Below are 12,705 nucleotides of genomic sequence, written 5' to 3' on the forward strand. Positions count from 1 at the left end.
ATTTCTAATATGGTACTCACTGATAGCTATATCTGCATAAACAAAAGCTATTTAGGGGTCCTCAATTATTTTTAAGAATGTAAAGGGGGTCCTATGACCAAAATGTTTGAGAACTAAACATTAAACAAACACAATCTTATTTTCCAATCACTCCTTTCTCACTGTCAACTTCAAAGATTTGTGTGTTAATGGGCACCACTTTATCTTGTCTTTTTATAATTTTTATGTGTCTGCTGCTCTTGCCATCTCAGAATTTGAAGGATCCAAGTAGAAGGAAAAGCATATCAAAGAGCCTTGCTTTATGAGTTTACTCGAAAAATGCTCTGGGGCAAAAGTATAAACTAAACAAAGCTTCAAACTCTCAAGTTATGAGATTTTTGCTTTTTCTCTAAAACATGTACAGAATAATTTAGGGAAAGTAAAGAGTGAGAGATAGGTCAAAAGTGACTAGGCCTGATTAAGTGACATTTTTCTGAAGATACTTTCCCCGTGTAATTAAGAATTCTTTAGAAAACAGAGCTACTTTTAATGACCTATTTAGAATGGGAAGCAAATAAGAAACAAATACGGAAACTGAATATCTATGATGGAAATAACCCAGCACTTCAGGCTCTGCTTTTTAGCCTAAAAAATAAAGTAACACACTTTATCACAAATAATTTAATTTTTTCCCTATTTTGATCTTTATTTTCTTAATTCTATCTCTGGAAGGCTTTCAAACTAAAATATTTTTTGAGGAAAATACATAATTTTCAATACAGCTAATATAAAATTACTTCTATAAAGGGTCTCTCTCATCATGAGGGGAATCATCTTCCCTCATCCCTATCCTCAAATCCCTTAGGAAATGAAGATAAACTATTTGGGTGATCTGAACATTCGAGTTTTTCCCTATATCCTGAAGAATTTTGACTTGTTAGAACTAACTGTGAAAAGTCACAACGCCTTTAAGCAAAGCTTAATAATTTCCATAAATCATTACCTTAGATAACAGCTTGTCAAATAAGCTATCCATTATCGCTACAAGCTTAGCTGATATTTCAGCTATGTGGTCATGGTAGTCCTATAATGAGAAATAACATTGTACATTAAAGACCTGGGATACATCTAAAATACTTAACAATTAAGGAGTTAAATTTATGAAACTCCAGGAGAAAATACATGAAAAGATACCTTAGTGATATGATCAAAATGCCTAAGCATACTGTATTGCTTAGGTTGCAGTCGAGCTTCAAAATGAGCCCGGATCACAGGAATGTAGTGCACAATTAACTGCAAACAGCGTGAAGAAAGAGCTGAAGATCCAGGAGATGGACATATCATGGAGGAAAAAAAGGTATTAGCTGACTTCAATTACCTATCAAATTATGTAAAAAATCAATTTTCTACAGACGACCCAAGTTTATTACATAAATGGAGAACACAGTGACAGAAAGCAACATATTTCATTTTGTTTAAGACAATCATTTGGTACTGAATGATGTAATGAATTATGCTAATTTTCCCAATGGACTCAAGCTGTGGGTAGAATGGCATGAGGAAGCTAAGGGGACAACTGATTCTCGTGACATTGATACCTTTCACCCCATACACACTTATGTACTTAATACATATTATATTTTAACATTTTTTTTAACAGTAGTGTAACTTGTAGTAACTTACATTTATTAGACTAAAAATTCCTTGTAACATTTCTCCAGAAGTTATTTTTCAATTATGGCAATACATAAAAAAAGTAAAGTAGAACTGCTACTTTTACAGCCTTTGGTTAGAGGCACAAAAACACCACGTATAATAAAAACCTAACTATAGTGACGTCACTGAAATGCCTCAGCATGTGAATTAAATGCAAGAATCCATACCCAAATTTTTTGTAGTTATTGTTTTTAGTCCAACAACTTGCAGTGCACCAGCTCCAAGAACTAACTGGCAACTTCTTGAATTGAAGTACTAACAAAGGAAGGAAGAGAAAAAAACCAACAATTTATTAAAAACTATACTTTATATGCTGGCAATGTGTTAATTCTAATAATACATTCCTCTTTCCTCTTATGCAAGGACCAAATGAATTTTTCTAGTAGGAGCAATTAGGATTTGTTTATGTAATGACAGAAAAAAAAAAGGGGGTGTTTCCCAATAATAGTATTTACAGTCTGGTATGAAAAAAGTTGAGAAATTCTAAAAAATCAGTTGTTCAAAAATTAATCTTGAATTTGCAATCATTAAACTCGTTGTTTTAGTCTTTGTAATTGGATAGTCCTATTTTCAAAAGGGTAACAAAATCTTTCTGGACTAAAATATGACAACTTTGGGATAGAATTAATTGATAGATTAGGTATTTGAAAAAATAAAGCCTTTTCTCTATCTAGCAGTTTAAAATATCTGTTAATATGAAATGGCTGAATAAAACTATCACCACAGTTTCACTTCACATCAATGGTTCTGAAAGAATGATTTAAAGAAAAATCTCTAACCTTAGTGAGATGAATTTTGTAAAGTTCAGTGAATTCCTTCCATGCACATTTGAAACCAGTCCAGGTTTTTTGACCTAAGTGGCCTCAGTCATGTTCAGCACCTAACGAACAAATCATCTCCTGTCTCCAAGGTCATTAACAACTCTATAGATGTAATGAGGAATCACTAAATGTTGAGTGAGAAGGAAGCAGGTGGCCTTCAAATAATATGTTGTGAATCAACCACAGCCAAATGTCACAAAATTAATGTCTTAAAGATACCATGACCTTGAAATGTCTTAAGAGTTGGAAGATTACTCACACCCTAATGTATTACTTCTTCCAACTATTTTTCCATAAAAGTGAAATCATACATACCTTCAATAAGTCTGATAGACGAGTGAGCATGTCAGTAGTAACAGATGGGATATTATCCACACACTGGCAATATTCAAGGATAATTCTTATCAACAGCAATACAGTTCTACCCCCCCCAAAAAAAGAGAGAGAGAGATGAACCAGTAGGCACTCAAAACAAGAAAAATCGAACTGATTTCACATACAAAAATCAATACTGATCTTGGCAACTGTTCAATGATGTGTTTTACCTATAAGTAGAGCAAGTAGGGACTAGAGTAAGGTAACAGAAAACCTCTAGGGTGTAAAATTAAGAAGGCACTCAGTTTCAAGGCTGTGCAACTGCAGGGCATGCACTTTCATGACACTGAGAAAGGGTACTTCCTTAAATTTTGTGCTTATGAGCACATCACTCTCTCTGTGACACTTGCAATAAGTAAGTCTTTTCAGTAAGGCAGGTATCCCATTCCTTGGCCAATTTAAAAATCCTTGGCCAACACTGAAAAAAGTTTAAGCAGTGTTTCTGATTATGTAGCAGGTTATCATAGATGTTGAATTAAGAAGGGCCTAGTCCAGATTTTCTTAGTGAGATAAAAGAGAAATTGTGGCTTCTGAGAACAATGTATCTCCTAAGAAGCTTACTGGTAAGTCACAAAAGATTTTCCAAAGATGAGAAAGTTATCAGCTCATTAGCAAGATATGTCACAAGCTGAAAAGAGACACTACTGGGAGGTTAAATAAGGTTGAAATTAAGGGGGAAACACCCATTCATTACAGGACATCTAAATTCAATGAGATTCTGAGAAATGAGTGATCCATGTAAAATAACGTTTTATAAAAGTCTGAAGGAGAGACAGCAGTGCTTCAAGGAGGAGACTATCTAGCCTTTATAACAGCTTAATTGTTAGACCATACATTACTCTCCATGCATAATCCTAGAGTCTGCTTTACTGGGCAGGAGTCCATTGCTATCGTTTGTAATCTTCTTGCTGAATATACAGTACTTCCCCTTTAGCCAGAGAGTTCAGCTTTTTGACAGTAGTCTCTTAGCTTAAAGAGCAAGAAAGACAGATAGCTAGAGGGGACCATTTCCATTAAGTAAGGGAAGAGTAACAAGACACAGTCCTTCCTCAGTATCCACAGGGGACTGGTTCCAGGATACCCCGTGAATATCAAAACCCCATGCATGCTCAAGTCCTTTATATAAAATGGCATAGTAAAGTCTTCCCTCTATATCCATGGGTTCTACATGCTGGTTAGTGGGATACAGAACCTGCGGATACAGAGGACCAATTGCAATGGGTAATTAAGGAAATAAATGACAATTAGATCAAAGGACTAAAATTACAGTGAGGTTGAAAAAAGTTTTATCCTACTAGAAATGGAAAAGAATTCCAGAAAAGAAAGGAATGGAAGCTTTAGCTTACAATGGTTGTACTTTGGAGTTTTGGAGAATATACAAGTTGAGAAAAAGCATAAATTCTATTCACACTAATTGAGTGCTTATTAGGTGCCAAGAAAAATTAAAATGGTAAATGATCCCCATCTTTGAGGAATTCGGATAATAACCAGGGAGATACATACACAAATAAATAACTCTACTACACTGCAGAAAGAGCCATGATAGAGGCACACAGAGTTACAAGGCAAGGATAATTCATTCTTCCTGGAGGGGATGGCTATTTCAGAAAAGACTCATTTAGTGACAAGAAACAAAGAAGAAAAGTGACAAAGAATTATGATATAGATAATGGGAGCTAGATTTTGCTTCTAATTCTGGCTCCATGTGGGTAATTTTATATTAAATACTTAAACTTCTAAGCTCCAATTCTCTTAACCATAGAAAGGGAACAATAATACCTGAAATGTCTATTTTATAGTGTGGTTGGAGAGATCAAATAAGATCACATATATAAAAATACCTAAACTATTGTTATGAAAGTATATGAAGATATTATCTTAAGTATCTATTAATAAAAGGCATATAGTCCTAGACAAACAACACTGGAATTTATATTTTTCTTAGTTAACTTGAATTTGAAATACTGTTATTGGTAAAAGAATAAAAGACCTAATGACAAATGATGGTAATGGAAATAACTACCAACAACTATCAACTTCTTGTTAGGTGAACTAGAACTGTGCAAGATGTTTTACAGGAATTACCTGTTTCACAATAATTCTAAGTACAGTACTATTTCCCACATTTTGTTTTACAAAGAAGGAAACTAAGGCACACAGAGTAACTTGCCCAAAGTCACAAAGTAACAGAGTTGTTGGGATTCAAACCTAAGCAGTTTGACTCCAGAGCTCACAACTTCAATAAGCTGCACACTGCACACCAAGAAAAGTTGCAGGTAAAAAAGACAGGAAGAGCCTGAGACATTTACAGCAGAGAGCCACTGTAGCACCCCTGGATGTACCTCAAAGTTCTTGTGGTATGAGAAAAATCAACCAACCCCTTTTTTGTTTAGCCAGTGTAGTCTCTAATGGATACAGAATACTACAAAATAAAAAGGAATCCATAAAATTTATTTAAAATTCTTTGTAAGATTTACAATTGTTAATCTAAAATTTCTAATTTACATCAAGCGGTAACTAAAAGACCTATATTTTAAATACTTGACTCAACTAATAAAGAAAAATGTGTCACTCACCCAACAACAGCATACTGTTGCCCCTCAACAGTAAGAACTTCAGCTGGTTTTCTTTCTTCTGTAGCTAGAAAGTTAAAGCAAATGAAGAGACATGGGTATAAGATGAAACAAAATACTGTATAAAAAATTTAAACTAGGAAAAAAACTGAAAAAGTTCCTATTTAAGGCCTGGAACGACCTCATTTTTGCAAATAAACCTACTTCTTGGAAAACAATTTAGCACAAAGTAAGTAAAGTATATTGGATTTGGAATCGGAGAAATTTGAATTTGAGTTCCAGTATTACCAATTACTGGATAAATGACTTCGGACCAATTACTTCTTTTGAGTCTCAGTATCTGTATCCATTAAACATAGACAACGATATCTATCTTTAAGTGTAGTTGTCAGTGAAAGAGATAATGCTTACAAACTGGCTATCCTCTAGGTCTGGTACATGGCAGATGACTGATAAGAAGTAAAAGAAGAAGAGTGTTATTAATCTGGAAAGACATAACTAGCATTTCAACTGGTTTTCTTTATTATAATCTTTAGAATACTAGTTAATACGTAAATTCAGTGGAGAGATTATATATTTAGTTTTTATGATCTTTATCCAAAAGTTACTTTATTTTCAGTAATGGTATTTTTTATCATTAAAAAACAGAATTCAGTATGTTGAGGTGAAAAGAACAGTGGACTGGATTACTGTCTTGAATCAGCCTATTAAACAGAGTACCATGGGCAAGTCAGTCATAATGATTCCCTAAGTTTCAAGTCCCTATGTTCTAAGACATTAAATATCTACATCCTCATTTCTTTCAAGTAAAGAAATTCAGTGTGATATAATTTCTAATCACAGTTCACTCTATATGTCAGATTAAAGTTTCTTGAGGACAGGGGTTGTGTCTTAACCAACACTCAATACTGCAGAGAAGTGACTTAGCACAGTAGTTAAAAAGGGGCCCTAACATCAGTCTGCCTGCAGTTGGATCCCAGCTCTACCACTTTCTAGCCATGTAACCTTAGGTATGTTGCTTGACCTATTTGTGCCTCAGTTTCCATATCTGTTAAATGGGAATACTACAGCTCATGGACCTGTAAATGAGATAACAATGTAAAGTGCTTAGAACAAACTGTCTGGCAGCGGGTAAGCACTAAATTAATATTTACTGCTATCTGTTAAATTTCATCTCCCCAATGCCTTGATAAGTATTTAGTAACTCAATAAATGGATGATAGGTGAATGAATATAACCCAGGATCCTTCACTTTGCATGAACTAGTAAAATATTAATGAATTTCTAATAGCATATACTTTCTTCCTGGTCAGAGAAAAACAAAAGACAGAGCAGGGTTTGTAAGAGAAACTTTCTACTGTCTGTATCCTACAAAGAGGAAGTGAAAATAAATAGTTCACTCTGTGGGAAAAACACATGATAAATTAAGTCACTTTTAGAGTTATGATTTTAATTCAAAATTGGAATGTGTTCAGGATAGTGAACTCCAATCAAACACAGCTTGAAAGAACAGATGGGTAATAAGTCCTATAATTTTAAGTTTGTGATTTAGAATGATCAGAGTGTCTTATTTTTCTTTCAGTCTTTGCCACTTAAACACTTTTGCTTTGCTAATATCATACAATCAATTTAAAAATTGTGACCACCACCCAACACTGTTATCTACTAAAAATGGTCACTAAACAACAGAAATTTACTTGATTTCTTCAATTTCTCTCTCGACTGGATTGGAATTACTCTAATTTTCACCTGTTCCTCACCCCCTCTCGTTACAGTGGGCAGAGGGAGCCCCTCTCTTGAACTGTGGATTCAAGTCCAGGGGTCCTACCCCTACAATCACTCTATGTCACTCTTATTTTAAATCAACTTTCTTCCTCTTTTATTAAGCATAAAAATATAATTCAGTTTCTCTTAAAATTCTTCTCTCAATTCCCTAAGTGAATTTAAAGGTAATAGTCTCTCTAATAGCTCTTGTGTCTCTAGCTGCCACTTCATCATTTACTTTCCCCTCAGGGCCAAACTTGAAAGGCCTGTTTGAAAAGGTAGCCTTACACTCGTCTACCCTTCCTTACCTTCTGAATTACTCAGCAGTGAACTACAATCTGGCTCTATCAGGCCACTGAATTAAAAAGACTGCAAATGATCTCCTGTGTGTCAAACAAGTGGTTACTATCAGTCTTTCTCTTGCAATACAGTTGCATTTTATGGTACAGTATACAATTTTTAAATATTTCTATGTAAAAATATTAAATTTTCATTAAATGCATAAAAACTGAAAGTGCAACTGCCTCCTCCATTAAAAACATTCAAGAACTTCATAACTACAATGCATCCTGGTATTACACTTTAACTCACATACAAAAATATTTCTAGCCATTGTGTATCTTTCACAAGAAACCTGATTGATATTTAATACCAATGACAATTTTCTTCTTGAAACTCTAATTTTTTAACTTCTGTCTTCTAGATTGTCCTGCCTCCCTGCCCTTCCTCTGTAGTCTCCTGCATAATTTTCTTTTTCTATGGTTCTTTACATTTTGTTTTTCTCTATCATATCAAGACTACCTTACTTATGATTGCTAATAAATATATTTTTCATTAGACTTAGCCCTTTTAAAGTAAAATTATACCTTTATCTGTCTCAATATCTGACACATAGTAGACACTTACCAGTGTCTAAACAATTCTCTAAACAATATAGAACAGTGGTTAAGAACACAGCTATAAAATTACATAAAGTTGGTTTCAAATCACAGATCTTCATTTATACCAAATTCCTTAACCCCCGGCAGTCTCATGCCTCTTCAATATTAAACAAGGTAACAACATTATCTTTATCATAGGTTGTTGGGAGAGTAAATGCATGTAAAGCACTTGGTCCAATGTTTGGAATATGGTTAATATTCAATAAATATTTAAAATTATTATAAATTGCCACATACTTTTCAAATCAACTACTTACTAACTAAGCTGGGAATATGAGTTCTAAGGTTTCCAAGAGGCACTATCAATTAAAAAAATATTAAGCACTCTTACAAAATGAACAAACAATATAAAATTGAAACAGAATGTGTGAAAGAGTACACATACCCCCTGATTTTTTTTCAGGTAAAGCAATCTTTCCATGTGATATAGAATCAACAAGATCCTGAAATTCTGCAGGAACATCAGCTTGCTTCCAGCGTTCATTGTCTAAGAGAAGGCTATTCAAAAGTAAAAATAAAGATAAACTTTAATAATATTTCAACCCTATCTCCTAGGGTGAAAAGAAAAGGAAAAGTCAAGTGAGTACTTAAGACTTACATATTTAAGACTACGTGTATCTTAGTTAAATTCAAGTAAAGCCCATGCAGTACAAGGCATTTGACTTTCTAAACAGTAACGGTCATTAGCTGTTGCTAGTACGTGAGACTTTTAAAAAGTGCTGAACATTGAACTGATTGAAAGAGACACGTGTACCCCAATGTTCATCGCAGCACTGTTTATAATAGCCAGGACATGGAAGCAACCTAGATGTCCATCAGCAGATGAATGGATAAGAAAGCTGTGGTACATATACACAATGGAGTATTACTCAGCCATTAAAAAGAATACATTTGGATCAGTTCTAATGAGATGGATGAAACTGGAGCCTATTATACTGAGTGAAGTAAGCCAGAAAAAACACCAAATACAGTATACTAATGCATATATATGGAATTTAGAAAGATGGTAACGACAACCCTGTATGCGAGACAGCAAAAGAGACACAGATGTATAGAACAGTCTTTTGGACTCTGTGGGAGAGGGGCGGGGGGATGATTTGGGAGAATGGCATGGAAACGTGTATAATATCATATAAGAAACGAATCGCCAGTCCAGGCTCAATGCAGGATACAGGAAGCTTGGGGCTGGTGCACTGGGATGACCCAGAGGGATGGTATGGGGAGAGAGGTGAGAGTGGGGTTCAGGATGGGGAACACGTGTACACCCGTGGTGGATTCATGTTGATGTATGGCAAAACCAATACAATATTGTAAAATAAAATAAAAAAAAAAGTGCTGAACAGCTTAATAAACTGAGGTCATTCATAAATAGTACAAATAATTTCAGGAAATATTTTCCTTTTTATATCTCTTAGCCTAGTCAAGAAGAATGGTAAAACATAATTAATTTCACTTTGAGTGGGAAAGCAAAAGTCAGTCTATCAGGATAAGTACTTTCATGGAAATAAACATCCTAACTCCATTTTCAAAAGCCAAGAAATGGTGATTTTAATTACGCAATGTCTATAATTAAAAAGAAAAACAACTGTCAGGGCTTTTAATTGGCCAATCAATGAAGTTTCCTCTTTTAAATATAACTGTGTTTTATAAAGAAAAGGAGGAAAAAAATGAACAGAATGGACATGGTAATAATACCTGAGTTTGGTTTTTCTCTCTTCATGAAACCTATTTACAAATTTATTTGCTTGGCTCTGAAGTGCTCCAAGTAATGACATGCTTTTTCTTCCACATATCTGTTCAGTTTCTAAAATGAATGTTTCCATTAATCTGGAAAGTGATATGAATTCCGTAGAATTTAGCTTCTCAAGAAAACCATCCTAAATTTTAAAGATAACATAATATTCATGAGTTAGTATAATACAAAATATGGAATAGCTATAAAACTAACTTAAACAACATTAATTATTTTATAATACTTATACTAATTCCTAAAAATTATTTTAAGATAATTTATAATGAAATTTCCCAATACATTAGTCCCAGAAATCAAGCATTGAAAGTTTAAGATGTCTAAATTTTATTCTGATCCCTTTAAGATAAAGTAACTCAAATAAATTCAGGTCATACTACACAATTTTCATAATACTGGAGAACAACTAATTTTCTTAATAAATTATTTGGTTAGTAATACACATATATATGTATAAAAACTGCATATTAATTTCAAATATTTATTAAGTCTTTTAATCATTTATTTGAAATTCAAGCTCAAGGTTTACTATTTCTTTTATTTGGATTATTTTGCATTTCAGCACCTCCCTAACAGATCACACCAGTACCTTATTAAGTGTTAAAAATATGCATTATGCAGAATATAGGGATACAAGCAAGGATATATTCTAGATTTTCACAGTAATTTTACTATGTAAAAAATATCTAAACTTTAACAAATAACCTTTGCTCTTGACATGAGAAATTTGACGGCTCGATCATGGCATATATCTGAGGCACTATATAATAACTCCTGGATATTATTTGCCAGCTTTCCTAGCTCTAAGTCACTTAATTTCACATCTTCATTGACCCTGAAAATGACAAAAAAGATTAAGTCAAGAAAAGTTATGAACACACTGATCTCCACAGATGACATACCAATAAAAAACAAAAAGCTATAAAATTTACATTTAAGGGAAAAATCTGTTTTGATGTATCATACAGTTTTAATTTTGTGGCAGGGCATCATATAAGCAAGTTCAGATAGTACAAATAAATTTTTCCCTAATCTTGAATAATCTCTCTCTGCTATAGTATTTTTAATACTTAATTCAGACTCTGACTGGAAATTCTGAAAAAACTATAGCAAAAAACAAACAAAACAAAATATTAGTTTCAAGGTCATAGCTATGGCAGGTTGTGCACAGGTTGCCCAGGATGACATAGTGGAAGGAAGAGGAAAGAAATGGAAGGAAGGAACAAACAGGCCCGCTTTTTGCTTATAATTATGAATGACTATTAACAGTTAGATCAACTGAACTAATATTTCTTAAGCATTGATTGTATTTAAGTACTAGACACTGGAGGGAGTATGTTTTCTTAAGGAACTTACAATTAAATAGGAGTATTTATAATATGTAATGCATTTACTCCAATTTTGAGGAAGAAATGTAAAGACTTTTTGTCTTTTTATGCATTGCCCCCCACCCAAGACAGTATATAAAGACCACTGATTTTGTGCCAAAAATGCAGCTTAGTGTTAAAGTGAAGTGCCTTAGCATAATTTTTCTACATGGTGGCTTAGTAGTAAAGAATCTGTCTGTCAATGCAGGAGACGTGGGTTTGTTCCCTGGATTGGGAAGATCCCCTGGAGAAGGAAATGTCAACCCACTCCAGTATTCTCACCTGGGAAATACCATGGACAGAGAAACCTGACAGGCTACTGTCCATGGGGTTGTAAAAGAGCCAGACACTACTTGGTGACCAAAGAACAACAACTTTCAAAGACATTTCAAAGAGGATGTGATGTCTATTAATTTGAGGCAAACCACTGGGTTAAGGTATTGAAGAAAGTTATTACCTGCTATCCTTTAAAGTTATGTCATTAAGTTTATTTACTAGTGTTTAAAATAATAGAGGGATTAATATTTTTAAAACACTTTCAGATACAGTATCTTAACTTGGTTCTCACACTCTGAGGCAGACAGATAAACTCCTACTTAACAGATGAGGATACTGAATCTTGAAAGTTTAGGTGATCTACCCAAGGTCACAAGGTTAAAAGCATGAGACTAGAACCCAGAATTAGTCTAATTCTATTTCTAACCTGCTAAGCTTCCTCTATTCCAACATTTACTTCTATAAACAGCCAAAGTGCTATTTCAGTACCACTTCCCATAAAGCTGGGAAGTTTGAGCTTCATAAATTATTTGATTATTTGTAATTTTGCTTTTAAAAAAGATTTTTAAAATTTTAAGTCTAATTGGATCTCTTTACTGTTGACAGGAAAAACAAAAAGCTGCTCACAGACACGAACCAGTGTCTGGTTACATATACAAAACAGTTGAAAGCGGGATCTCAAAGAGGTATTTGCACACTCATGTTCACAGTAGCACTATTTAGAAGAGCAAGCAATGGAAGCAATCCAAGAGTCCACTGACAGATAAATGGGTAAAATGTGGTATATACCTACAATGGAATAGCATTCAGTTTCAAAAAAAGAAGGAAATTCTGACATGTTACAATATAGATGAAACTTAAAGACATCTCTGTGCTTAGTCGCTCAGTCCTGTCTGACTCTTGGGAACCATGGACTATAGCCCACCAGGCTCCTCTGTCCCTGGATTCTCCAGGCACGAATACTAGAGTGGACTGCCATTTCCTCCTCCAGGGGATAGTTCCTACCCAGGGATTGAACCCGAGTCTCCTGCATTATCAGGCGGGATCTTTACCACTAGCGCCACCTGGGACACCCCTAAAGACATTAGGCTAAACAAAATAAGACCGTCTCAAAAGGACAAACAGTGTATGATTCCACTTATA

General features: G+C 34.2%; 1 protein-coding gene across 5 annotated transcripts in view; it reads right to left on the reverse strand.

Annotated features, from left to right (window-relative positions):
• VPS54 (VPS54 subunit of GARP complex) overlaps positions 1 to 12,705 on the reverse strand; it is a 102,837-nt gene that overhangs the window by 18,429 nt on the left and 71,703 nt on the right. For 4 of the 5 annotated variants that reach the window (XM_070798872.1, XM_070798870.1, XM_070798869.1 and 1 more), the window contains exons 13-20: positions 10,625 to 10,754; positions 9,865 to 10,046; positions 8,555 to 8,667; positions 5,468 to 5,531; positions 2,832 to 2,937; positions 1,863 to 1,950; positions 1,174 to 1,295; positions 983 to 1,063 (exon numbers count right to left, since the gene is read on the reverse strand). In XM_070798872.1, coding sequence (XP_070654973.1) covers positions 983 to 1,063; positions 1,174 to 1,295; positions 1,863 to 1,950; positions 2,832 to 2,937; positions 5,468 to 5,531; positions 8,555 to 8,667; positions 9,865 to 10,046; positions 10,625 to 10,754 — 886 coding nt within the window. Of the gene's footprint in view, positions 1 to 982; positions 1,064 to 1,173; positions 1,296 to 1,862; positions 1,951 to 2,474; positions 2,576 to 2,831; positions 2,938 to 5,467; positions 5,532 to 8,554; positions 8,668 to 9,864; positions 10,047 to 10,624; positions 10,755 to 12,705 lie in introns of those variants that run through there. The other variant, XR_011569298.1, reaches the window with a different exon arrangement.

This window comes from Bos indicus, chromosome 11, assembly GCF_029378745.1.
Source record: "Bos indicus isolate NIAB-ARS_2022 breed Sahiwal x Tharparkar chromosome 11, NIAB-ARS_B.indTharparkar_mat_pri_1.0, whole genome shotgun sequence".
Classification (NCBI taxonomy): Eukaryota; Metazoa; Chordata; class Mammalia; order Artiodactyla; family Bovidae; genus Bos; species Bos indicus.